At 40.7% G+C, this 27,013-nt stretch overlaps 1 protein-coding gene across 1 annotated transcript; it reads right to left on the bottom strand.

Moving 5' to 3' along the window:
- Nucleotides 1–8,714: 8,714 nt before the first annotated feature.
- On the bottom strand, nt 8,715–22,947 carry BARD1 (BRCA1 associated RING domain 1; the record flags this gene model as incomplete). The annotated part of the gene is made up of 5 exons (XM_010078193.1): nt 8,715–9,044; nt 9,746–9,843; nt 20,078–20,170; nt 21,203–21,338; nt 22,839–22,947. Coding segments are annotated over 5 exons (766 nt in total), but the record flags the coding sequence as incomplete, so codon positions are not given.
- Between the last annotated feature and the right edge of the window lie 4,066 nt (nt 22,948–27,013).

Genomic DNA, 27,013 nt, shown 5'->3' with positions numbered 1-27,013 from the left:
AACCCCTTCGTAAGGCTGTGCTCAGTAGTGTCAAATACTGAAATTACCTCTCTGTACGTGTGTTCCATACCTTTTCATTGCCAATTGTAGTAACTCGAGGAGGAGAAATCCAACCCAAAGACAATTTTTTCAAGGTCCTTCTACAAGAAGATGCAGACGCTGCTGGCTCTGACTGTGGGTGCGGCAGGGATCGCACACAAGAACATACCAGAGACTCCATCGATCTGCAATCCATCCCTTGTTTCAACCACAAAAAATAATTATCCTTTGCATAGGAAATTATAAAAGTGCTTGAAAAACATCAGACGCCAGCTCCTCAATCAGGAACGCTGCCAAGCTATCGAATCAATAGGTTGTTAGATACTTGAAGTATGGGAATATGTGAAAGCTATCAAATGATTTCTTTGTTAATAAACTGCTACAGTAATTACCATTAGAATAGAAATGGTAAGATACAGATCAGAAGTGGAAAGCTGTGAACGGTTTCTCATTAAGTGAAATTAAAGCACATAGGATTTTTTTTTTTTGCCTTGATTCTGCAAAGTTTTGAACTTGCATATCCAGAGCTGCTCATGCACCCAACTTGTGCACCCCCGTTTCACCTCAACGTCTTTAAGTCAGTGAGGCTCCAGTAGCGGACAGCTTACCTGCAGAGGAGTTATGTAAAGTCAGGGGACTGAGGCTGTTGCACCTTGCAGACCTCAGCCCTGTACGTGGTGGCAGACCATCCTGGAGCAGCACAGCACTGGAGCAGCTCATCACAGAAGCGTCCACACTGGGGCTCAAACAAGATCAATGCACATGTTCCCTACGAGCCACAGATTTTAGTGCCAGGCACAAATCCTCAGTCTGAGCAACAACATGGTACTGGGAAATAACAGCGACAAGATTCAGAAATGGGAGCTGCTGGTTCACAGAGCAGTGGGTTTGACGTGCTTCATGTTGCCATCGCTGCTCTGCCAGGGCTGCACAGCAGGATGCCATGGAGCATGGAGAACCAGGTCAGATGCGTGGAAGGACCTTGGGGGAACTGGAGACTTGAGGGTTGAGTCCTGGTTTGGGGTGGGCAAGAGAGCATGAGGAGGCTGAGGGTGATGGTGTGGCTCTCTATGTAGGTCTTGGCTGGTGGCTCCAAGGGCGAGGAGGTTCAGCCCATACAGCCAACAGGAGAGTATCGTGACCCAAATTCTTAATTTTCAAAGGTCTGTGGTGCTAAATCATAAGGTTTCAGTTAAAGGATGTGGCAAGTTCTGCGAATCATACGTATATCAGGAGCCCTCCCCACCCCTCCTGCTTGGTACTTGTGGTCATTAGAGCAATTGGTTTTTTTCAGTGAAAAAGCTTTGCCTTGTCTAAAGCGCAGGGCAGAGAATGCCATGGCACACACCTAGGGTTCAACCTCGCTCCTGTTAGCAGGACAGAAATTGTCATCCTTGCATTTGGGGGAGGAGGGAGAAAACCAGGAGGGAGACTAGTCCAGCTGTTCACACCAGCTCAGCTGCACACACGGCAGCGCGAACAACCCCCTGTCCTTCCTCCTCGGCTTGCCTGTAGCTAAGAGAGCAGGTGGGGGAAAGCACAGCTTCCTTCACTCTGCAGGAGATCCAGAGTGAGCAGCCGTGAGCATCCATGTGTGTTTCTGACCATCCGGAGGGTCCGTTAGTGTCCGTAAGTGACCGCAAGTATCCCTAAGTGTCCAAAAATGTGTATGTGTCTGTGAATGTCCATAAGTGTCCGTAAGTGACCATAAGTATGCGCACGTGTCCTGAAGTGTCCAGGAGTGTCTGTAGGTGACCGTGAGTATCCATCAGTATCCATACGTGTCCATAAGTATCCATGAGTGACCATAAGTGTCCCTAAGTATCCATAAGTATCTGCGAGTGTCCGTAAGTATCCCTAAGTGTCCATGAGTGTCTGTCAGTGTTTGTAAGTATCCGTGAGTGTCTGTAAATATCCCTAAGTGTCCGTAAGTGTCCTTTTGTATCTGTCTGTATCCCTTAGTGTCCGTTAGTATATTTGAGTATCTGTGAATGTCTGTAAAGGTCTGTGCGTGTCCGTGAGTGTCTGTGTATCTTTGTGAGCGTCTGAGAGTGTTCATGACTGTCCGTGAGCATCCGTATCTGTGTGCACGTGTGCAAGTCTGAGTGTCTTCCTGTGTGTCTGTCTGTGTGACTGTCTCTGTGTGTCTGAGTGTGCCTGTGTGTCTTTGTGTGTGTGCATGTCCGTGTCCATGTGCCTGTCTTTGTGCGAGTCTGTGTGCATGAGTGTATCTCTGTGTCCCTGTGTCTGTGACCGTCTATGTGTCTGTGACCATGTCCTTGTGTCTGTCCATGAGTGTCCATTTGTCTTTTGTGTGTCTGTGTATCTGTGGATGTGTGGGGCCACATGTCTGTGTCCATGGGTGCCTGAGGGTCCAGGTGCATATGTCTGTGCCTGTCTTTGTGTGTGTCTGTAAGTGTCTGGGAGTGGTTGTGAACATCATTGTGTCTGAGAGTATCTGCACACGTGCATGGCTCTGTGTGTGTCTCTGCATGTGTCTATTTGCCCCTGTGTGTCTGTACGTCTCCATGTGTGTCTTGTGCAGGGCACACTAAGTGCCCAAGCCTCCACCCAGCTCCTTGGGCAGGTCTGGTGTCCTGCGACATGTGAGAGAACGTGGCTGTAGCTCACCTGAGCCAGCTAGGGACACCCCCCTTCTGAGCCACAGATGGATGCTGCTGCACAGGCCACAGGAGCTTCAAATTCAGTGTTAGCAGTTTCTCCATCTCTGAACTGAGTCAAGGGCAATTTCATCAAGCGGCTTTTTTAAAAACACAAGCCAGTAGTCCATGCAAACTCTTGAAAGAGTCCACACACAAAAAAAAAAAAAACAAAACACCCAAACAAAAAAAAGACATCACTGGAAAAAACCAAATGCTTCTCCCAGATTTTTAGCACACCTTGTTCAACAGGTACACAGCAAGCAAAAACCAGAAACCAGAAAACTTGTACTGAGGGGACTGAGCTGGGGAGAACATCTGCCTCCAATTTTCCAGTTAAACAAACTGGATTTTAGTTTAATAAAAACCTTCTGCCTACAACCACAAATAAATTCCTTCAAGCTTGGCTGAGTTAAAAGCCAGAACCTAGCACCTCTTCAGAAGCAGGTTAGAGAGCTTAGGGTGGAAAATCTTCTCTTTTGGACACGTGCAGCTGCTGGGTCTCAACTGCTGAGAGCGGGAATGAGGCATCACATCGGGCTGGGGCTCCAGAAGCAAAGCACCTGGAGGTCACGGGCAGTATTTACATCGACAGCAATACTGTTTGTGTGCGGGCTTTAAAAACTATGGCACGCCACTACGAGGAGCTGCTTTGAATCCAGGTTACATCAGCCGTGCAGGTGACCCTGACTCTATATGATCAGCCTAGGGCCACGTGGCTCCTTTGCCCTCTCCCCATGCTATCATCCTCTGCTCTCCCAAACAAGCCCAGGGGACACAGCCGGGCAGAGCATACAGGCGTTACATTGCTGCACAGCATAGAATAAATACAGGGGAAGAACAAGACCCAGCGCTGCAGACCTATTGAATTAAACATTATTGTGGCTAACACAATCAATATGGCATTGATTGTATTATCCATATTACTATTTAATTCAATTAAAAGGCCCCTAATTTATTTTTTAAAATGTTCTTCGATACCTTTTATGCTGCAGGAAAAAAAAAAAAAAAGCTGAATTTTGCTACAAACCGAGCATTCCAGCTGGACTGGAACTGTAGCTGGTCTGGGTTTCTCCTGGCACCAGCTGTTCGAAGCTGAGCCTTCCAGCAGAGACCCATTTTGCTGGTCAGGCTGCCACTAGCACCCAGTATGAACCCAGCAGGGAGGCTGGGACCCCCTCAGGGGAGCGTGGAGTGCATGACCGCATAGGGCAATCACAAAACCTCACTCTCCAAGGCCTTCATATCACAATGGAGACCCAGCTGACGGCTGCCAGCAGAGGCAGTCTCACACCTGCTCCCCCACCAAATACTTGGACTCCTCTGAGAATCAGTAGTTTGCAAAACTAGGAGGAAAGTAACCCAGTCCCACACTAGCTGAAGAAAAAGTACATTTTTATCCGTTCAGCAAGCTGAGCAAGACAGCCAGCTTAGCTGTCACTTCACATCCTATTTTTTTTATGTATATTTTTAACCCCGCCTCACCCTGCATCTGTTTAGCTTATGGACTTACAGAGGCAAGTACCGCACATGTTTGCACAGCGCACACCATGGCACAGCACTGCTTGTCAGCACCCTCGGTGCAGCTGCATAGAAATAAGCCCCACAGTAAAGTCAGACCTAAGAAAGGGCTGCTGTGCTTTACAGCTGTGCCCAGTAGAGAAGAAACCTCTCTCTGCTTCTTAAACACACTTGGACGCCCAGGGCGGACACGGTGCTTGCAGCTAACCATGGCACAGCACGGTTCTCTCCTCCCAGCTGCGATGCACAACGCTTCCAACATCCACCGGAGCCAGACATAGCAACCACTGCCGCTTAACAGAACCACAGGCACCAGCCATCCTGTTGCCTGTCCCTGCCTCAGCATCTCCGCTCGGCTCGGTGAATGACACCAGTGTCTCAACCACGCAGCGGGGAGCTGGCGTTTCTCTGCGTCAGGCTGGCCCTCCTGCCAGGAATTAAATTGAAGCACAGAAAATGCATCTTCTCCATAGGAAAAGGTAAAAAAAAAAAAAAAAAAAAAGGTGGGAGCCTTCCTCCCCTTCCCCTATCTGATTACATACAAAATGTTCTTCTGCTTTTAAGGGCAATTTAACATGAATTAAGCTACCGTTAATTTAAGTCAAACAGCTCTGGAAAGACAGAACATGCTGCACTGCTATTGAAACCAGTTGAATCTTCATTTGTTCCACCTGAGACACTACTGCCCATTTCTTAGCCAATACCATCTGACTGCCCAAATACTGCCCAGGCTGATCGTGACTAACTTTGTGACAGGTCCCACACACCTGGTCAGGTCCAACCTCAGCTCAGCAGCTTGCAATAAAGCAGCAGAGAGGGGCCTTCCTTCAAGCCTGACAAAGGCTGCACAGAGGCCAGCTGGGTCAGCAGTTAACTTGCACTTAACATCTTTATTGTTAAAGAGATGCAAGCCTTGGGACCCTCACATGCTTGTTCCTCCTTGGGAAGAGGACTTTGTGACGACAGACCCAGAGCACCTCCTGGGTGTGCCAACTCTTCTTTCAGACCAAAAGCAGCTACCACTGTTTGGTATTACTCATTTGCCTGTTGGTTCCTTAAAACACTCTCAGAAATAACGCAGCATCTAGCTCTCCTGAGCTGCTCTAATAAGTTCTTTTTTGTGGGCCACTGGCTTCTACCTCAGAAAAGTCACTTCTGAGCATCTCAAATAACAAATGAATCCTCAATGTTCAGCAACAGAGAACGGATTTTATCTTATAGCTGGAGGAACCAAGTCTAAAGAGAACTACTGATATTTTAGGGATAAGAAAAACCTATGAGATCTTTGAAAACAAGTAACCAAATACAGGTAGAAAATCAAAACTATGAGCTAATCTATCACTATGTTCTCTGGGATCCATCCAGGACAGCAATGCAAGGAAGCAACCTCCACACTCTCAAGTACCACAAAACAAACTCAAAAACCCCACAAGAAACAAATTGAAAAAGTAAACAAACAAACCAACCCAGCTTTATATATTCTCCCTTGGACCACAGCCATTAAAAAGATTATACACTATCTATCAATTTTTTTTTTGTTCTGTTAACTATTAGTGATATTAAACTGATGCCACTGAACTCCAGACATCACTACTGAAGGTGTTACCAGGTGTTGCAGATGAACTAATACATAAGGAGATAAACAGATCTCAGTTCCAAGGGAAGCTGCCTGAAAATCATTAGACTTTGAGATTCACAGTATTTTTGAGGTATAAATACAAGATTAATAAAACCATCTGTAATCCAGAAGCCAAGTTTTAAACTTTATGTCCTCAAATGCCCCAATCATCAGTGCACATTTATGTATTAGTATTCTGCTAAAGTGCAAAGTCATGTTATGGCTGAGGATCTTTACTAACCCTTAACAGATTTTCTTTGATGAAATCATCTACTCCCTGCTTCAGACTACGCCAAAACACCCAGCACCCAAAAACAGGCTATGGCTGTCAGTGCAAGTCTGCTCACACTGCATGAAATATCTCTTCTATTTTGGAGCCTGCCTCCTACTAGCTTCCTTGAATGCACCCTTGTTCTTGAACTAGAAGAGACAGTGAGAAATGATCCCTACACACCCACGTGCCTCGTGATTTTATAACTTTGCGTTCATGAGACAAAATCCATCCAATAGATTAAGGGCCTTGATTTATCCTTACTACAAGACTTTTTTTTTAGACATGTTTTATCAAATGCTATCCCTCTGCTTTTAATGATCAGCAAGAGTGAATTAAGCAGGGTCTGTGTCACTGGCCTCTAGCTTTTGTGTACTTACCTATTGCTGCAGTTTTGGCATCAAAGTCGACTTACCAGAGTTCTGTGAGGCTCTTGAAGTGCTGAAGTCTTCATAAGTTGATCACCCTTGAGCTCTGAATTCCCAAAGAGACCCGAAGGAGATGGGACAGAGCTGATGCTGAGTGCAGTGTAACTAGAAGGGTGAGGATCGCTCCTCAGTATGATATGGAAGGATTCTTGATGTGATTTCATAGTAACCCTGCTTTAAAACACAACTTGAGTCAAAGGAATAGGACCTTAGGAAAAGTTCAGTGTTGCTTAAAGAAAAATTAAAATAAATTGACGGCTATTTGCTAAGAGACTTTTTCAGCTGCCAGGGAACAACAGCTCTTAAAATCTGTAGATCTGATCCCTCTACTTTAGGATATAGAACAGGATTACTAATGGGCCAGATTTCCTCCAGGTACACAGCAGAAAATCTCTACTCTTAAGAATTCTGCTGAGATTCACTGCCACTACTGCAAAGAATACTGCATTAGGTATATTGATGTGCTATGCAATGCCAAGTTAAATTGTGCTACAATTGTTAAAATAAATGACCGAGTCCATGCAGTATCGACTCAGTGGCTTATTTGCCGCCAGTGTTTATCTGCACAAAAACCCAAACCACATTCATCCCCTGGGTTGTTCCATTTATTAATAAACCTTGCATTTTTGCTCACTCACACAGACATGCAAGTACTTGAGAACTGCATTTAGTGAAGAGCAAAGACTCAGTCTAGCTTAAGCGATAGATCAAGATAACCCAGCTACTGAAGTCTAGCAGATGCTACTGAAAACTATCCCTGCTATACATAAAGTGTATAATTCTAGTTCTATAGAGCATATTGAAAATTGGCATAGGATCTCCGATGGCAATGGTTAAAGAAAACAACTGTCTGTCACTGAAGCGCGGCTCTGGCAGGTGGATATGCTGTCTTCACAGCTGTATCAAGTTCACAGAAAAAGTACTTACCTTCCATTTCCCTGTTAAGATACATATGCACTATGTTCTTACTCTGCAGCTAAGCTCACACAATAACATACTCCTAACTTACTGGCACCAGAGGTTTTATTATTACAAGCGATACAAAAGCAAGCACAAGAAACTTTGTTTTATCCCACAGCTATCATTCTCATCGTATATTATTACAAGACACCATTTTTAAATTATGAGTTTACAAACTAAGGCAATGCAAAAGATGCAAGGTATTATACAAGAGCACAGGGTAAGGAAGTAAGATTCCAACAATTTATGATCAAGTATTAGGAACAAATTAAAAATTTATTCTAACAAATATGAAGGAATCAAGTATTGCTCCAATGCAGCCAGCTAAGTTTAAGTACAATTGTGCAAAGTGAGGCATAATGTTTTTGTGATCATTCAATTTTTTCATTAATGTAATCATGACAGCAACCATCCATACTTACAGAAATATTTGTTTTTTTAATAATTTAATAAGGATCCTGACGCTTGGAAACCTTCAGAAAAGAGAATCTAATTCGAGTTACAATTTTACAAGTGTGGAAGAAGACAGAGGTGAATAAGCATTACTCTTGCTACAAATAAGGAATTTCAGAGCAAGATTTTCAAAGACAGTGTTTTCAAAATGGTCTGCTTTCAAATGAATTCAGGCCACTAGCTCTACTCTAACTTCTACAAGGCTTATGCCGTGCCAAGAATTTCCTGCAAAATTCAGTTGTAAGAAGTTGAGACACCACATGTTGTCTGACAGAAGAGATGTCTATACAGGCAAATGACTAGGTTCAAATGCAGAGAGTCCTTTTTTTTAAAAAATACCAATTCCTGGCTGGGAAATCTTGACACATACAGTAGATTCCTGTCAATGGATACTAAGCAGAAAAGAAATGGAGTCACTGTCACCTAGGAATGGCTGGTTTAAAAATCAAGAATGCAAAAGGTTTAATTTTGCAAAATCTTAGTTGCAAAATGTCAGTCATTATTACACAAGTTAAATGCAAAAATAAAACACGCTAAATAACGCAGGGCACACTTTTCAATGCAGTATATTTATCTCTCTCCTCCACTGCAAGTTCATTTATTCCAGCGTATCAGTGAACTTAGTAACTCATTTAAATGGTCAAAGCTCTCCTGTATTCCTAAGTGCAAAACATAAATCATAGCTTCAGAACAGTATTTACCAGAGTGTTCCAACCGCTCAAGATTCACCACATTTCAAAACCTTCCTGGTGAGACACTGATATTTATTTTACAGGCAGGAGCTGAAATGACATCGCACAGTCTATAAGCCAGCTGGAGGGGGCCATCCAGACTTTGCCCTGACGAATTTTCTCCGGCTTGAATTTAGAAGACACATCGTAGATTACATATTGAGTGCAAAATCTCTGGTCAGAAGTAGATTCCGCATGGTAAGCCACTGTGTTGATTGTCTGCGTCACATCGCTGTCTGGTTTGGGCTGCCTAACCAGAATTTGTCCTCCTGCTGCTTTGACCAGCTCCACAAGATCACTCTTCTGGTGACGGTTGAAAGATCCCAAAAAATAGAAGTAGCATCCATCAAACAACTTAGGCAGCTAAGTGGAAGTAGGAAAAAAAAAAAGTAGAAATACTTCACAACTGAGCACACAGGAAAAAAAAGTGGAAAGGAACAACCAGTGCCTATCAAAAACTAGAATTTAAAATAACCAACAGTGGAAGCTAGAACCCTAACTTAACATGCAAGGCCCTCAGTATAGGTATGCAATCAAGACAAGCTTGCTTGTAAATTCTTGCTTATGTTTAAATATTTTCCAAGACAACAGAGTTTAACTATGAGCTAGGAATATTTACAGCTACTGTTACGATATATCTAATGAGCTTCTCCAGCATAATCCAGAAAGTAACCAGAAATAACCCAGATAAATATAAAAGTGGCCCTATATGTAAAAAAGAAGTAATAAAAACATCTTTTCTTTCAACTTTCAGGTAATTTCAACTAGGTTCTAAAAGCTGAGCAGGGAAAGCAAAAGCAGGTTCACTTCCTGTCCCATACGGCTTCTCCCATGAATGTAATGCAGCATTCCCTGTGACAAGGTTATAATAACATATCCAGTAAGAGAGAAAAATGACAGTTTTATGGGTGTTCACAGTTCTTTTGGTCACCTTGCACATAATCAAATTTCTGTACAAGACCCCATTAAAATTTCACATCTGCTGCACCTGCCCATGTGGCAAAGGGCAAAAATGCATGAACCCAAGGTCATTAAGACAATCTGTCTCAAGCAATAAAACCCACCAGCTGTTCTCTGTTGAGCCGGCCTCTTTGTGGGCCACCTTGGATTTCATACTTCTCTTCTTGTTCTCGTACTGTGGTTTGTAGACAGGCTTGTACCCCTACAAAAAACACAATAAGGAAGGCAAAGATTAGAGAGCCTATGTTTTAACAGAGGCTTGCATGTCATTTTAGGGATGAAAGAGTGGCACTATGATAAAAGGATTACCCACAGTGCAAAACATTGCATCCACATAGCATCAAAGCTTGTGTGCTTTAACGATTTGCTTTTAGACTTGAAAAAATTTACGACAGTGGTTGAAGATGCAAGTTAGATGGAGAGAAGCAATATCACGCTAAAATCAGTGCTGTAAACACTGGGAATTATTAGCTTTTCCTCTTTACCCACTAAAGGTCAACCACTTAATGTCACATGTCAAATTGCTGATCATTTGGAAGCTTAAAGTCAGCATGTAGAACCAACTCTGTGGTTATGAAATGGAAGCAATTGCCTGATAAAGAGCAATTACAAAGCAAGCACAAAGCTGTTTCCGAACAGCTATGGCCTCAAAATAACAAATCAGATGGGATTTCAAGGTCTCCAAGATCAGCACGAACTGGAGATTTATGCTAGGGTTTAACGGTGGCATTCATTTTTGTTACCACTGCTGCATAATGAGATTGTCTTTTAGAGTCAGTGCGGTTTTACCTTGTTTTAAGGCTAGCTATTTTTTCCCATACAGAATGCACTGATACTAATGTATCAGACTAACATCAGTTAAACGTACTACCTGACCTCACTTTGGAGAGAGAATTTGCTGTGGTCACCCATTCAAGGATGGAACATTTTGACTGCACATACGTTGCACTCATTAATAAGGATTATCCAAGAAAAAAGTTTGCAAAGCTGATTTCAAAAACTGTTCCGTGAGGATTTACAATGTTGTCAAGGTTGTAAAGCTTAAAAGTAGTATACCTCACTCCTTGCACAGCATTTCTTACTCAGGCAACTTATTTCCACTGTGCAAACGTGAAACCTACAGTATTAAAAAAATACAAACTGAACAAAATCAGAAGTACAATGCAGGGCTTTGATCCTAAAAAGGAAGAAATCTCAAGACTATGAAGAGAAGCATCACTGACAAAGGTACTTGGATACCATGGCAATAAGAAGCCAATAGATAGGAATATCTAGTCTAGAGAGAACTGAAAAGCCAAGTGTTAGTAATTTACCAACAGTTGATACAAACTCACAAAATGCAATGGGAATTAATATTTTACTTACTAGAAGTCCTCCAATGTACTTAGAGCAAAAAAGATAAACCTATACAGAAAACCACAACTGTCTGAACACCATGACAATACAGATCTCTCTCCATGTATGAGGATCAGGTTGATTATTTGCACTTGTTCATTCCTTCAGGGAAAGTTAACATGAACTCGTATAAGACTAGAAGGGCACTCTAGTAATGTATTTTCTGGAAAAGCAACCTATGTATTCAATATTGATAACAGCAGTGAATACTGATAACTTATTTTCAAAGTACTCATAACTCAAAAATAAATCTAAAAGTTGTTTTTTTTTTTTTTATCATCACAACTCAACAAGACTTCTTGTGTCAATTTGCCTCTAACTTACACAGCTATTCCTTCCTTCCAAGAATATACAGGTGTTAAAGGATGCCACTTACAATAAAGGAAAAACTATCTCATCTACTCTTCAGAATGGAACTGTCCATTCATTAAGAGCATGTTTTATTTCAATCTACTATCAAAAGCTCAATTTCAAAGACTTTCACTACAGAGCTGAGGTGTTTCCTACAAGGAGTACATCACAAGTTGAGCATCCAGTTCCAGCATCAGTAAATGAAGCAATTTTGATACAAAAGTAATACAAGATTGAATGAATACAAAAGACTGTCTTTTTGTACTGTTACTTCCCTGGAAGAAAAAAAAAAAAAAAAGAGTAATGAAAGTGGATAATGTTAGTGGAATGTCTATTTTAGCAAGGAATGCAAAATAGGTTATGTCAGTTTTGCATACACACGTCTGTCCATTTTACACTGCCAAGTCCTCCAAGGAATCTGTACACTTCAAAGTTCCTTGTCACACGTAATGACAATCCTCCCAAGAGAGCAAGAAGAGAGACTCATCTACATGTGTCCTATTTTCACTGTATCTATAAAGAACCACAAGATAAACATGTTCCCTTGAAAAACTGGAAATATGCAAACAGACCATTTGTCTAGCCAGTGTCTGCATGACCAGCATTCTCATTAATTTTAACTTTTCTTAACCAGCTAGAATCACAAGAGATCTGTGTCTCAACACATCTGTGGCACAAAAGCTATGCACTCGAGGTAGGATAAAACCCTCTGAACATGAGTTCTCAGCGCCCAGGTGTTCTCCTTTAACGTATGTTAAGCAGCAACATTGCTAGGCCCATGCACGCACCCCTTTGCGAAGCGACAGACTCTGTATGCTTTTTGGTGATGGAAAAACAGTACGTTTTCAATTCCCGAATGTATTTTTCATGCAAGATGTAGAAGCAAAACTTGCTCTGACTCATAGGTCTTGTCATATTTGATATATAAGAACAAATGCTTTTTGGAACCATTGTGCTCAGGGACATTTCAAGCAGTGTCATCTAACACTATCTACATGCAGGTAGCAAAAGAAGAAAGAAAGTCATTGGAATCCTCAAGCTCAGAAGAGGTGGTGCTCTAGGCTTCAACATACTTCACGTCAATCTTACCATCAACAGCACAGCTAATCCATAGCAAGAGCATCACTTGGAAAGAGACAAGACAACGCAGGCAGGGTAACAGCGAAAGGAGAGCCTTAGGCAGAAGGAAATGAGGCAAATGGCATGGCCTAGCAATGTATTCAGAGAACTGATGCAGTTAGCAACTGATCTTTGAGGAAGGTGCTTACAACCCTAAGGTGAACCATCAAGGAATATCTATCCATAGAGGAAAGCTTCCTTACTAGAAAAAGGAATACTTTTTCCAGTAAAAGTCATAGAGACCTGTATGCACTTTAACTGCAGACTTTGTTCAGACTGATTTCTTTGCAAATTGCTAATTTCTCGTGAGCAACTCCTGCTTACTAGAGATTTTTTTTTATTAAAGAATTAAAAGATTCACATACGATAATGAAAAATGAAATAAGTGAAACAAAAAAGGGAAATATCCCCGTTCTCATATTTGAGATAAAATGACAGAGGGCTCAAGCTGTGTTTCTACCTCATTCATTATGCCTTTGTCTAAACAAAAGGTTCTTATTTGACCCTCCTTTTTCCCCCCTCTCCATACAAAACTTAGTGGCAGGTCAATTGCTTTTATATCACTAATTTTGCATTATCATTTTCAGATGCAGTGACTCCTAAATGATGCCATAATGCCACCCAAACTGATTATGCTGTCTTTGAGAACCTCACTTAGACTATTGCATCCAATTGGAGTACCAGGCATGTACAGGCTTTATAATTCTTCTAATAGATGGTAGAACCACCACAAGATGACCTTGTACTAAGAAAAAAACAAAACAAAAAAAAAAACAAAACACCAAAAAAACCACACCAAAAACAAACCAAAAAAACCCCGAAAGCAAAACCACAGCTCATTTTGACACTTAAGAGTAGTGATACAAACAGAAGATTAGACCATACTGTAGGCCCTAGCAACCTTTTTTTATACAGGTAGGGAATTTATTTTGACAACTGAGTGCTAAGCTGAGTTCACCACAGGAAAGCCCAGGTCTTTTTCTTGAGTAGACATTATTAATTTGAAACCTGCTAACATATATAAGTGGCTGGATAACATGATAGCTCCCTTTTAATAGTCTCTCCATCTGACTGAGTGCCATCCTGATTAAGAGGATATAAAATAAGAACAAAATTCCATACTGTACTCAAAAGGTATATCACTCTGCTACCTTTACAGGGACATTTCTAGAAGCTCTGCTGACCTTACAGCACCGTGATTTAAGTCAGAGGTGTAGCGTCCTTTAACTTCAAACAGGAGCCATGTTAAATCGATTCCCAGAACTCGCCTGAGATTACAAAATCTCATTTGTTTGGCACTGTATTGAAAAGCCACCGGTGAGGACATGATGCCAAAACACTCGACAAATGAACTGACTGAAAAAAAGAATTGCTATTATCCTAATTAAAAAGTGATCAGGCCACCATCAATACCATGCCACCTCCCTTCTGAAATTGCGATGGAAATCTTAAGTACTTATGAAAAAAAAATCAGAACAGGACTGAATCTTGTAAGGACAGGGACATCCCTAAAGAAGCTCTTTGAAAATGGAGGGGAAACTAAACTTACTTTTGAGAAGAAACCTGTAATTTTAGGAGGAGGTAGAGATCAGGGTTATGTTGTTTTCCTTCCCACATTTGCAGTCTGGGCATTTTTCACAGGTGAGCCTGACTGAAAATCTAGCCTGTTCTGTTATAAAAATAAAATCACTCAAGTGAGGATCTCAGCCAGTCTTGATTTCTTGATACTATTGCCAATAAGAGCTGTGGACTTTCTAGGTTCGAGGTTGATCAAGTTTATTAATCTAACATGTTTTCTTCCCTAACACGAAGAGGGTGATTATCATAACTACGGTTTAATGGTCCTCTAGTTTAATCACAGCAGTTGGATCAGTTACCTGCAAAAGGGTAAGACGTGTACCAAGGCAAATGGCATTTTTCCATTTCAGATGGACCAGAGCTGCTTTGCAATGTCCAGTTCAAGCGTGCAAGCACTCCTTAATAACACTTGTCTGACAGAACATCATACTGGGGCAAGATCACAAGTGCAGAGGGATCATGGAAGGTCCTCCCTTAGAAATACAGTATATTAGAAGTTTAAAAGCCTCTTAAATAGCTGATTTCATGCTTGCAATTTGTGGATATAAACAAGATCATTTGCACCAAATTCTACTAAAAACCAAGCCTGCATTAAAGTTCCTGGAAAATACTGCAGAAAAAGGTTTTAGCTTAATACAACCGCATTTTAGCTTGATGCCACAACATTTGGCAAAGAGAATACTGCTCATTTTTTTCCCTCATTAGCAAGATCAGTAAAGCATCACTACTTACACTGATCCTTATTACTTCACTGAACAGCTGCCCCTACCTTCTCCAGCATACAAGGAACAAGCAGGTTAAAAGGGTGCCCACTCCAGCATTATCATTAATTGACCTGATACAACTCTAGCTACTAGTACTGAAAATAAAGAAATAATTATTTGCAATATTTAAGATCAGAACCCTATATTCTTTATTTATGTAAGTCTTAGTGGTTTATAACAAAACTATCTGCATCAGCAGAAACAATTTAAACAGGATGAAGCATAAAAAGAACTGGTTGCCAAGAACAAGTTGTAATCACCCACAGATACCCACGGGTAGCTCTCAGTAACTCAATTAGCCCTAGTGGAGTTTTGTTGGATTTGCATTAATAAAGCAAAGAGCAGGGGTTAGTCCCAAAAATCTCTTAGAACAGCTAAAAGTAATTTAGAAATACACAAGAGCAACAAAGATAAAATAACACAGATCTACGATCTGGTAGAGATTGCAACTGAAGTTTCCTCAGCTCACTCTGTGCTGTGTTTTAAGACTTACATGCAGATTGAGTTAAACTTGATGAGATTAATTTCCTAGAAAAGGAGGAAACTTGGACTGAGAGAAAGCCTTAGGGGGAATTTGTCATTGGGTAGCTTCAAATTGCTTTCATCGACAACATTACTGGTCTCAGCTACAGCACAGAAAAGAATTTTTATATTGTCTCTGATATGCTTATAAAGTAAATTCAGAATCACAGATTTTCATGGAGTGACATCAAGATCTCACTTGGTGGAACAAGAGCAGTCCATTTTTTCCAACACATGGAAACACCACAAAATGCTGCAGAGACTAAAACAAATCTAGTTAAGAATGGGAGTTAACAAGTTAATCTAGGTGATACATATCAAACATGATGGAGAGATGCTAAGGGAGTCCTCAATTCCCAGAAGCTACAAGCATGTAATATGAAAACTATTACTTCACATAAACCCCCAAGTGTCCTATCTTCCTTAAGAAATGACTGTTTGCTGCAGCTATTTTCCAGACTGACCAAAGTGACTGGAGGTAGCCATTCCTAAGGTGCAGAGGTCAGGTTAAATTCCCCTGAAAGCACTCATCCTCTCACTCTGGATCCTGTCACTTTGCACATAATGAGGCAATATTCCCCATCCTCTTCCTTACAATGGGCTTCCTTAATGTAATGTTTTCTTCAAACTAAAAGTTAATTAGAACAAAAGAATCTCCAAATATAAAAAACTGAACATCTGGATGACAGAAAACAGAGGCAGTAGTGGAAACATGGTTTCCTTTTCGTTTAGACCTTATTTCAAACCAGCCCACTTCCCAGTTCTGCAGACAAAGGCACACACCACACTGAAGACATCCTTGCCCCCAGTTTCTCCTCTGCAAACTCCAGCAGCTTCAGTCTGAACTTATGCCAACACTGAAGCAAAACTGTTTCACTCCTCCTTTCCAGGAGGTGCAGACACTGTAGGAGCACGGAAGTTTAGACCGTGGTGATGTGAAACATTCCCCTCTGCCATATATCCAATACAAGAAGAATATGCATATGCACATTTGGTATTTCTAGCAAAATCCTTTTGTAGAATGAGGCAGTTGAAGTAAGTCTCCAACTGCAAAACAAGTGTGAAACTGGTGATCAAAAGTTTTGAGCTGTTTTCAGGAGGGAGGGATTTGTTGAGTAGCAGCCTGTTATCTAAAAGATGTTCACGCACGGCAGAGAGACAGTCCAGCCTGAGAAACAGTCAGCTCCAGCAGCTTTGCATTCCCCTTGTCTAATAGCCTAAACAAGGAGGGGCATATTGCTCCAAGGAATTCAGAAAGATGTTTTTGCCTTGAAACGTCAGTCATGCAATCCCCTAGCTCTTCCAGTCAACTCCCAGTCGTTCCGAGTCCTTACAGGAAAAGCAGGGGGTTTTTTGCATTCTTTTAAACAATCAGAGCCAAATCACTGCTGGTGCTCCAGGTAAGCACAACAAATGAAGGAATAAGCAATCAGATGCTTAGAATTCTGCCAGACACTTCACTGCAAAGACTGATGCAAGCTTGTTTCAATGCATATCGTTACTGAGATCATCTTTCATTCCCTTCTTTAACAGATGACAATCAGTTTAAGAAAAACAAAGCTGAAAAGCTATTAAAGACTTCTGCTGGTTTTAATTACACTATTCCATGCTCTACAAGAGGCAGAGAGGAAATACAGTGATATTTGAATCTTTGTCTCAGCCTTCTTGCAGAAGGATAATGATATGCTACTTTGTTCCCTATTACCGTCCCAGAAATAATGAAGGCAATAAAATAATGAAACTAATGAAAGATATGGCCAAGGGCAAGGAGCACAGTGACAACAGGGTCTCAGCTGAATTCTGCGCTGCTGTGGAAGTGGATATATTGCTGACATTGTATTATATATGGAAAATATAGAACTGCAACAGGTGAAGTGAAATTTTTCTTCTGTGAAGATCTAGTACTGCTCAGTGGTGACATCCTTTCATCCTAATCTTCTACCTGAGGATGAAAGGGAACCCCAAAACTGAAGATATGTTTTTGAATCTTGGCTCTCTAATACTTAGAGGTCTTACATTTAGCCCAAACTCTGCTGGAAAATTCCACATTACCTCTCTCCTGATACTAAATGTATACTGTATCTGTGTGTAGACACATGTAAACAGAAGCACCATAGATTTATACAAAAACGGCAATTGCTTTTTATTAGAGAAATACAGCTTGAAAGCCTGCTATAACAAAAGAGTTAACAAAAGAAACGTACTCTTAAATGTAATGCTGTTTTTTGCAAGCATGCAAGGATTTTTTAAAAAGTGGTATAATTATGTGTAGGCTATACATATAACTTACACAGCTTACCTTGTAGTAAAAAACATTCAAATACTCACTTACGCAGAGTCAGCATTTCATTAAGTGCCACACTGAGCTTTGTTTTTTCATATATTTCAGTGAAGTTTTTGAACATGAATTTACTTTACACGAAAGGTTTACAACACTGAACTGTAAGCAACAACTTCAATTTATTTGCAGAGGCTTTGACGGAAGACAGAATATGCAAACACTTTCGGAAGTTTGTATCACATTTAAGGAAACTTATCCAACTAGAAGTCAAAAAGCCATGATAAATAAAGAGAGGAAATTATGGAAAAGAAAAGCAAAGACCTCTCTTTCCTAGACAAATGTTCCATCAGCAGGAGTCCCATTATTTGTTATAACAATCTTTAACTTGTAATGACTCTGAAGAAGACTAATAACAGACTGGTGGGAACAGATGGAGTGGTGCTGTTAATTATAGGCACTTAGCTGCATCAGACCCCATGAGTTATTACTAACATTTCCCACTAGGGAGGAGAATCACTTGCTTTTAAGTAGTATGTTGCTTACTAAGCTGGGAGCATTAGCAGTCAGGATTGTACTAATCAGTACTGACAACATAAAACTTGGCTGCAAAAAAAAAAAAATTCCCTGAATAACCTCTACACCATTTTATTTATTTTTTTCTTTTCCAATCACTTCTAAATATAAAAGTTCTTCCACAAAGATTTAAATTCAAGTGTCACTAATTAAATCTCCCTGCCTCTCAGTTAAGTTTTCTAAGCATCTGACTAGCAAGAAGATACAATTAAATAAAGGAAAACCACCCTAGCACATGAGAGAAGGTATGCAGACCTCCTGAACTGAGAGAACCCAAGAAACCGCAAAGTGATTCACCCCAGAAACATATTATCCAGTCTTAGTTAAACACAATATTGTTCCAGAGCACCTGAACATGCCCTTACTAGTTATACAACCCAAACATCACTTCTAGGCCTTCCAAGTTTCCTGCTGCATCCCTACTTCCAGACAGGAAGCCATCTCCCTTCTTCTTATCAACAAAGTGTCTGGAGGCTAATACATCCATCTGCTTGCTTAAGCATAAACAGTATTTCTCCATGTTACATATTCACCAAGAAGCTACTCCTATTTGTAAGAATCACACCACAAAGTCAACACAATATTTTCCTTTTGCAAATGCTTTTAAGGCCATAAACACAAGCCACTGTAGGTGCTGCAGAAAACATTTCTGAGAGGACAGAATTCAACAGACCCTTTTAAAAAAAGCATAGAACAAATCCACTGACTATCAGGAAGCCAAGTGAACACTCTGAAAAAAGGGTCCAATGCTAAAAGAGTCTGATTATGAGCTTCATGTGAAAAACTAGTATGCAGCTTTTGAAGCTTTAAGCAGTGCCTTCATAAACATTAGTGACTGGAAAATTTAGACCATTAAGAACTCCTTATATTCTGGTGTTTAGTCACACAGTAGAAAACTGGAATGAAATTTGTCTGTGAGTTTTCCATGGATAATTAACTCATTTGTAGTGTACTTATTAGCTGAAAGGACTTAGCCATAAAGGTCAAGGGGAAGAAGATGGCTTTTACAACTACTGCGAATGCAGATACTAAGAAATACATTAGAAAGAATTAATAAGACCCTGAATTTGGGGTGTAAGTCCACAGAACAGCTGTACAGCAAAACACGCATTGTATAAAAACTAATTACAGGTCACATGAAAGATGACATCAAAACAACTGCTTACATGCTAAGGAGACACTATGCAAGTCCTGTTGGAGGTTACTGTTTTAGTTGAAGAGCACTCCAGTCCGCAGGGTTCACGGGTACAGAAATGGCATCGGAAGTCAGGTATACATTTGATCTGCCTGAGCCTATGACTGCACAGAGCCTGGCAACTTTTTGAACAAATAGAGAACTTTTAACAGAACGTACAAACAGGGGTTATGATCAGTTGACAGCATAACTTTGGTTAGAAGTCATAACTTTCAACAGATCTCAGCTTATATGTAAGTAGGCAACACCTTGCCTTCCTACAGGCCTAAAGCAAGCAAAAGTTTCCTATCAATTTCAATGGAAGCAGTTTACAAGAAATCCAAGAGTTTAACACATTCCTTCCTCTTTTCCCAGGATATTTTCCATAGTCTTCCAAACTGCTCTTAATGTAGCAATGAATAAATTCACTCCTCACTGATGCTTAGGGTATGACCTACCCAATACATCTATTAATGAAATGCATATATTTGCCAAGGAAGGCGTAGTTGTATTTAATTAAATCTCCGGTCATCCAGGAGATTAAAAAACAAAACCCCCACACTTTATGTTAAGCTAGTATCGATATTACGGCAGTAGTTGAAAAAGACAATTTTCTCTGGAACGCAATCTACAGTTTCTGGTTAAGAAGCCTGAAGAATCCCATATATTTAATACTTACAGTCAAACTTGAGGACCCAACATCCAGTCAGAACAGCCATCATACATTCGACAGTACTTGGCATTGGAACATCAGGGATAACAAGATGAGTTACTAGGAGAAAGATGACATCAGTAGAACTAAAAGCACATAAAAATCAGAACCATGCCTAGCTGAAAAGCAATCAGTAACCATTTAACAAATAAACAGACTATAATAATTTATCAGCCACTCTTCCCAGCACAATGTGTTTTTTGAGACCAAGAAACAAGCAAGTAGAAGTGCTATTAGAAATTTTGTGGGTTTCAAAATATACTTGCTGTGAAAAAGGGAAGTCATGTTTTTAGAGTTTTAAGCTAACACCTAGATTTTCAAAGGACGCTCCAGTTTATAGGTTAGTATTTTTTTTTTCAGTCCTTTTAAAGTCATATTTAACTTTGACAGGAATCTTACTATGAGATCTCACTGCTTTAAGACAAAGCTAACAGAACTCAGCTCTCAATTCTGGAGTAGTAATCAGGGTGTGAAAGATGGTAGGGGAAAATTACCATAGCATTTCTTTCACAAGCAGGAGAAGCAGCTCTCAAAAGAAAAACTGACAGAAGGGATTCAGACAATGTTCCCCCACCCTCCAAAGGGAACAAAAAAACCCCCAATTCCTATAATGTGGCTCCATTGTCTTAATGAAGAACAAATTTTGAAGAAAGGTCGCGTGCAAGAAGAAATCTGTAAACTTTTAGTCAGTGACATGCTCCTTCTAAAGGCACCATCTCCCCAAGACTCACTTCTGAAAGACAAAAACCTTACAGGATATCTGTGAGCAGAGACCTTAACGTTAATTTTCCCTAACGAACTGTAAAGAGAAGAGGCCTTTGAGGAGGACTTAGGCATTTTAAATAACAGACAATATACTGTCAAACTGTGGCTCCCCTGGCAGTCTCCTGCCTCAGTAACCAGGCAGGCTTTATATGCGTTTACACGCAACAACACACCATCATTCTCCTATGGCTATAATTCAGGGATTTCAGAAACTGTACTTATTAGGAACAATAAAAAAAACCTGTTACAGCTAGTATCTTAAAGGATAAGGTGCAGAAACTGTAGTTACTTACATGTGGACAGAGACATTTCAACAAGACTACATACCTCTGCTGTTAAATTCAGTACACCTTCGAGCCTTCAGAACTGTTGCTAGTTTGTTCAGCAATTTCTGTTGCCGCGAAGTAAGATTGCTCCCCAGTATACCAATAGGTCCATCTCTTGGCTGGCTGGGACTCAGTGCCTGCATGAACAGAAAATCCTACAATAAACTGAGTGTTTGGGAACATAAAGAAAGCAAATAACTTGTTTGACATCTTTATTTAATAAAGAATAAGCATTTAGAAAAACAATTCATGGCTAGTTTAGTGGACAGGGTCCGTAAATAAAACTGTGTAACAAACTAGCTCTAAAGGAAAAAAGCTTAACATTAGAGGTACTTCATTTAGCTTATGCAAGGTATCAAAACAGCTTGTGCACTAGTTTTTTTCTTCCTTGCCTTTTTTTTTTTCTTAAAGAAACTGGTGTACACACATTTAGCTGGTTGAACATTGTGTAAAGAGCCTTTCTGACTGCAGTGTTGAAGGAGAAAAAAAATTCCCACTAGTAGTAAAGCCTCCTGCTTTTAGTGAAGTACTACCAACAAATACGCTACCAATATGTTGAGTAACCTATATAATTAACACCTCCATTTTCTTTTACTAAAAAGTGTCTAATACATTGCCCTGTAAATAATTAACGCTTAAGATTTTTTATGCGGACACGACTAATACAGAGTAAGAGCAGCTGCTTGCTCAAGTTTACGCTGACAAGGATGTGATACTTTAGCTCCTGGGTCTTCCCTAGGTACTCCCAGGTTCCACAGTTCACACATACCTTCAGGATCCAGTTACCCTAAAGCCTCAGGCTTTGGAACAAGTCATCCCTATGGGCTGGTAACCATCCATTGGCACACACTCATCCCAAAGCAAGTGCAAACACAGTGCTTTCTTTGCGTCAGAAGAGCTGCATGTTGCATTTGCTACAGGTGGGATGATCAGTCATATCCGTGCTGATTTAGCTGCAACAGTTTACTTTTGGCCAACAGATATCTTATTACCTCAATGAGGAGGGATTGTAACAGGCTATGACTAGGACTGCTTGTTTATATCAGCCAGATCAGTCTAATCATCATGCATTAAGAACCACAAAGCATTTCATAATACAGTAACCTGTTAAGTCTGAATAACCTGATTTTAGTCACAAGTCCTAAGAAGTCTTTGGCAAAAAGAGGGGAAAAACAAAAACCCCACAACAATCTTCCAAAAGCTATTTTCAGCTGCTGAGCTGATATCTTCATTGTTGGACAAAGGGTGATACTGGAGCAGCCTTTTAAAGGCACACAAAAAGCACCTGGAGCAAAGACTGCTGCTGCTTTCAGCCAGTTTTGCAAGTAGAACAAATTTAAATATTCAGAAAAACAACAATAGCAAAGATCAATCAACTACACTTAAGAATCACACAGCATTCATTCTCCTATAATAAAGCCACACTACAAGAAACATCCTCTGTTTTCCCAGATAAAGCTATAAGACAGAATATCATAGCTTCCATGTGTCCCACATACATTACAGAAATATTGTCCAAGATAGTTTCCCAGCCTCGCTGTAAAGGTAGCTGATGTACTGTACCTAGGTCCAGGCCTTCAATACTTACAGGATGAACTTACAGGTTTTTAAAAAAGCAAAACAAAAACCACACACACCTGAGAGGGCTGGTTAACTGAAAATGGTTCATTCTTCACTGGTATCATTAGCACAGACTTCATCTTTTCACTTTCCGCATAGTCCACAGGCCGCAGACCAAATATATTACTGGCAAAACAAGCACAGATGGGTTTAAGTAAATAAAATGTGACTTGATTCTTAACTAACTGGGCACATTAGCTCCATAGCTTTCCCTCCCACTTTCTTATTAATATGTAATTTCAGCTAAAACCCACAGAGCTTCAAGTAAGAATTGCATCCAAGACAGATGGATACGGAATTACAAGCTGCTGCATGCAGCTGAGGAGTAAGGGATGTTGAGAGCAGGGTGTTCAGTTAAATAAACCAAAGTCCTTGTTAAACTGTTTCAAGACGCACTTTGATATCATCCACAAGACCCAGAAATTTCAGCTTTAATCACTGCAGTCACATAACCAAGAAAATGTATTTTTGGCTTGCCCGTTTGCCATAAAAGACACGTCAGAAGATTCTGTGTTAAACATTGGAGCTTGATGTGGTTATGCTTTTACAGAAAAAGCTATTTGCTTCCTGCTTGGGAACTGGGACTTGCACTTCCAAAATCTGAGTATGCATCTCATTTTCCCTCAGTGTGCTGTTCCACAAAACATATTAAAGCCAATTCATTCGAATTTTACTTGGTTTGCCAATTTTGTTTAAAAATAAATTATTCATCCTATATGGTGCCACCTCATAGTTCTTAGAAATGCTTCAAGACCCATTTCCTCCCCTATTCTTTCAGCACTACTGAGACAGATATGATTTGCTATAAACACAACATCAAGCACTGCCATGGCTTCTGTATCTTCTCTGCACAACTTTGCAGCTGCAGAACAGTAATGAGTGAAGGAAAGATTGAAACCGCAGAACAGGTATAACTGCTGTTAACAAACACAGTCCTCTGCCGGTACTCTTGGGAAATATTCTGCTTGCTTTGCCCTTTGCGAGAATAATGGCTATTCCAGCTGATCCTCTTCTCCCCACCTCACGTAGCTCCAGCTCTCAAAAGGCATAATAAAAGCTCGTTATGAAGGGGAAGCTTGTCACTGAGAACAAAGCCCTGTCTCAGTATCTGAAATCCAGCAAGCTTAGTCCTCAAGCAATAAAACATTTAAAGAGGTCAAAAACCCACTGCATCTCTGAAGCCTTGTCTCTTAGTTAGCCACACGTTCCTGTGCAGAATAGGAATCTAGGAAGCTTTATAGGGAATTCCACATGAGGCCATAACCCAATCCAGCCCAGAAAGGGGCTCAAATCATTAAGTCTTCACTCTGACTTAACGGGTGCTTCAGACAGCGTAAAGCTGAAAGATGCATCTGACCTTAGCACCTTTCTGTGCTCCTGGCTGAGCACTGCTCACTAACATAGCCTCTTGGGAAAACAGCAATCCACAGAAATCCCACACAGAAGTTTCTGGGATGGTATTTTACAATTGCTTATTTTACAATATTACCAACCCCAAGATCTCCTGTGTTATTAATGAGCAAAGAGCTAGCATAATACAAATTCTGCAGACTAAAAGATAATTGCTTAAATCTCAGCTCAGTCCTGGGAGTTGCAGCCCATTAAATATTGTCATGCTGTTCCTGCTTTGTCATGCATCATCAGGGTAGCTCTTGCCCTTTCTTTAAATAAGGGCCATATTCAACTCAAACTGCTGCAGGACAGTTCCTTTGAACAAAGCATCCTGGGGGAGGCAGGGGGAGCAGAATATATATATATATATATACACACATACATATAAGCACATACACTAAAGTCACCTTTGGACTAGATGGCTGATATTTTACTGTGAATTAAGCAGGGAGGGAAAAATCACTGCATGTCAGTAGCAGACATTTGGGAATGTCTCCTCCCACCAAGTCACAGTAAGATCCTTGGCTGGTGGAAAAAAACCTCATGAATGTTTACCATAGGTACAGATATAAGCCACCATAGTTAAATATAGAACATTTTTTGCCTATTAAACTGCACAAATAAGAGCTCTAACTACTCTTTGTATTCACTTAAATTTTTTCCTCCATTTTAAAGATCATTTCAGTCGCTTCTTACCACTGTGTTGCAAAATGCTGTCTTGTCATTATGTAGCATTGAAGAATTAATGGCTATTCACAGGATGTTAAGTTGGCACATTTAAAGTAGAATGTGACAAACTTGAGAGCCTGGGTCTGAAAAAAGGAAAACCAGCCCAAGGGATGGGTTTAAGAGCTTTGAATATTTGCAACAAAGCAGCTTGTTGAGCTTCAGGAAAGCGCAAAAAAGTAGCTGAAACAGGAGAAAAGAGGGTTTACAAAGTAAAAACTAAGACAAGAAACACATCCAGACAACAGATTTCAAGTATGGTATTGTTTTAATTTACATATCCTTTTCAAAGAAAAAGGATGAAAACCAGATTGTTGGGCTGGTACAATTATCAGTGCAGTCACTTGAGGAACTGTTTTTAAAAGTATATTATTTTTAACGCTATGATCAAGATCAAAGACCAGATCTATGTGGCCACAAGAACATCAGTAAAGCATGGGAAGGGAAATAGAAGCTTCTGTCAAAAATGTGTGCTCAAACCTGTCTTTTTTCACCCCAGCTGAACAAGAGAAATCTTCCAAATTGTTCAGAGTAAAAAATGAATTCTGATCAGTTTGCAAAACAAAATTAAGTGGGACATGCATATTAGGTCCACTCTGACACAGAAACACAGCATTTTTAGAAATATCAATAACTATGCTTTTGTGCTCCTACTATAGGCCTGGGTTTGTTGAGAATGGGTCTGGGGCCCGTGACTGCTTAACAGGACAAGTTCCACACTCAGAGGGAAGACAGACACAATTGCTTCTGCAAGAGAGAAATAAGTGTCTCTGGTGCTTAAGCTAGAATACAAGGTCTCTAAAGCATACTTCTTTCTACCAGAGTGCAAGTGGGCTTTTTGCAAGTTGATTTAAACATTCAAGAGTCAGATGTATCCTTTGATACAAACAGTATCCTATTAGTCACTCATCAAGGTACTGAATAGTCAGTGGAGAGCTCTTACAGCTGGAACAAATTCCAATCAGAGTAGGAGATGTCTGTCCTGAGAACAAAGACGAGCCCAATGAAGAGGAATCAATGTAATCTGCTGAGTATGACTTTACACGAGATGACAGATGATATCTTAAGGACTGAGAGATCAAAGAACTTCTTATGAAAAGCTTTAGAAACGGGATTCAGTTTAGAGTGCAACATTGCTGAAGTCTTAGGTACAAAGACAGAGGTTACTGCTCTAGTCAAAAAGCAACTTAACAGCTACCTTCTAAATGTTTCAGTAAACTTTCAGGAAATAAACAACCAGAGGAGAGAAGATAAACAGGGAGCCACCTCTGTCAACTACCTAGAAGCCCCAAACTTTCTGTTTCTGATCCAAGCAAACAATTACTACATAATATTTTGCAATCACGAATCTTTAAGTTGCTCTATTTGCTTTGGCCTCTTCAGGGACCTGCTTGGAAGAGTCCCATGGGATAAAACCCTGGAGGGAAGGGGGCCCAAGAAAGCTGGCTAATATTCAAGGATCACTTCCTCCAGGCTCAGGGGTGATGCATCCCAACAAAGAGGAAGGCAGGCAAAAATGCCAGGAGGCCTGCATGGATGAACAAGGAACTCCTGGGCAAACTCAAACAAAAAAAGGAAGCATACAGAGGGTGGAAGCAAGGACAGGTAGCCTGGGGGGAATACAGAGACACTGTCTGAGAAGCCAGAGATCAGGTTAGGAAAGCTAAAGCCCTGATGGAATTAAATTTGGCCAAGGATGTTAAGGGTAACAGGAAGAACTTCTATAGGTATGTCAGTTATAAAAGGAGGACTAGGGAAAATGTGGGCCCCTCCGGAAGAAAGCGGGAGACCTGGTGACCCAGGATATAGAGAAGGCTGAGGTCGAGTACTTTACCTCAGTCTTCACTGGCAAGAGCTCAAGCCACACTGCCCAAGCTGCAGAAGGCAAAGGCAGGGACGGGGAGAAGGAAGAACCGCCAGCTGTAGGAGAAGATCAGGTTCCAGACCATCTAAAGAACCTGAAGGTGCATGAGTCCATGGACCTGATGAGATACATCCACGAGTCCTGAGGGAACTGGCGGATGAAGTTGACAAACCACTATCCCTCATGTTTGAGAAGTCATGGCACTCTGGT

This window comes from Pterocles gutturalis, unplaced genomic scaffold (assembly GCF_000699245.1).
Source record: "Pterocles gutturalis isolate BGI_N339 unplaced genomic scaffold, ASM69924v1 scaffold34398, whole genome shotgun sequence".
Classification (NCBI taxonomy): Eukaryota; Metazoa; Chordata; class Aves; order Pterocliformes; family Pteroclidae; genus Pterocles; species Pterocles gutturalis.
The sequence above is the reverse complement of the archived record's forward strand: the minus strand, read 5'-3'. Positions and strand labels throughout refer to the sequence as shown.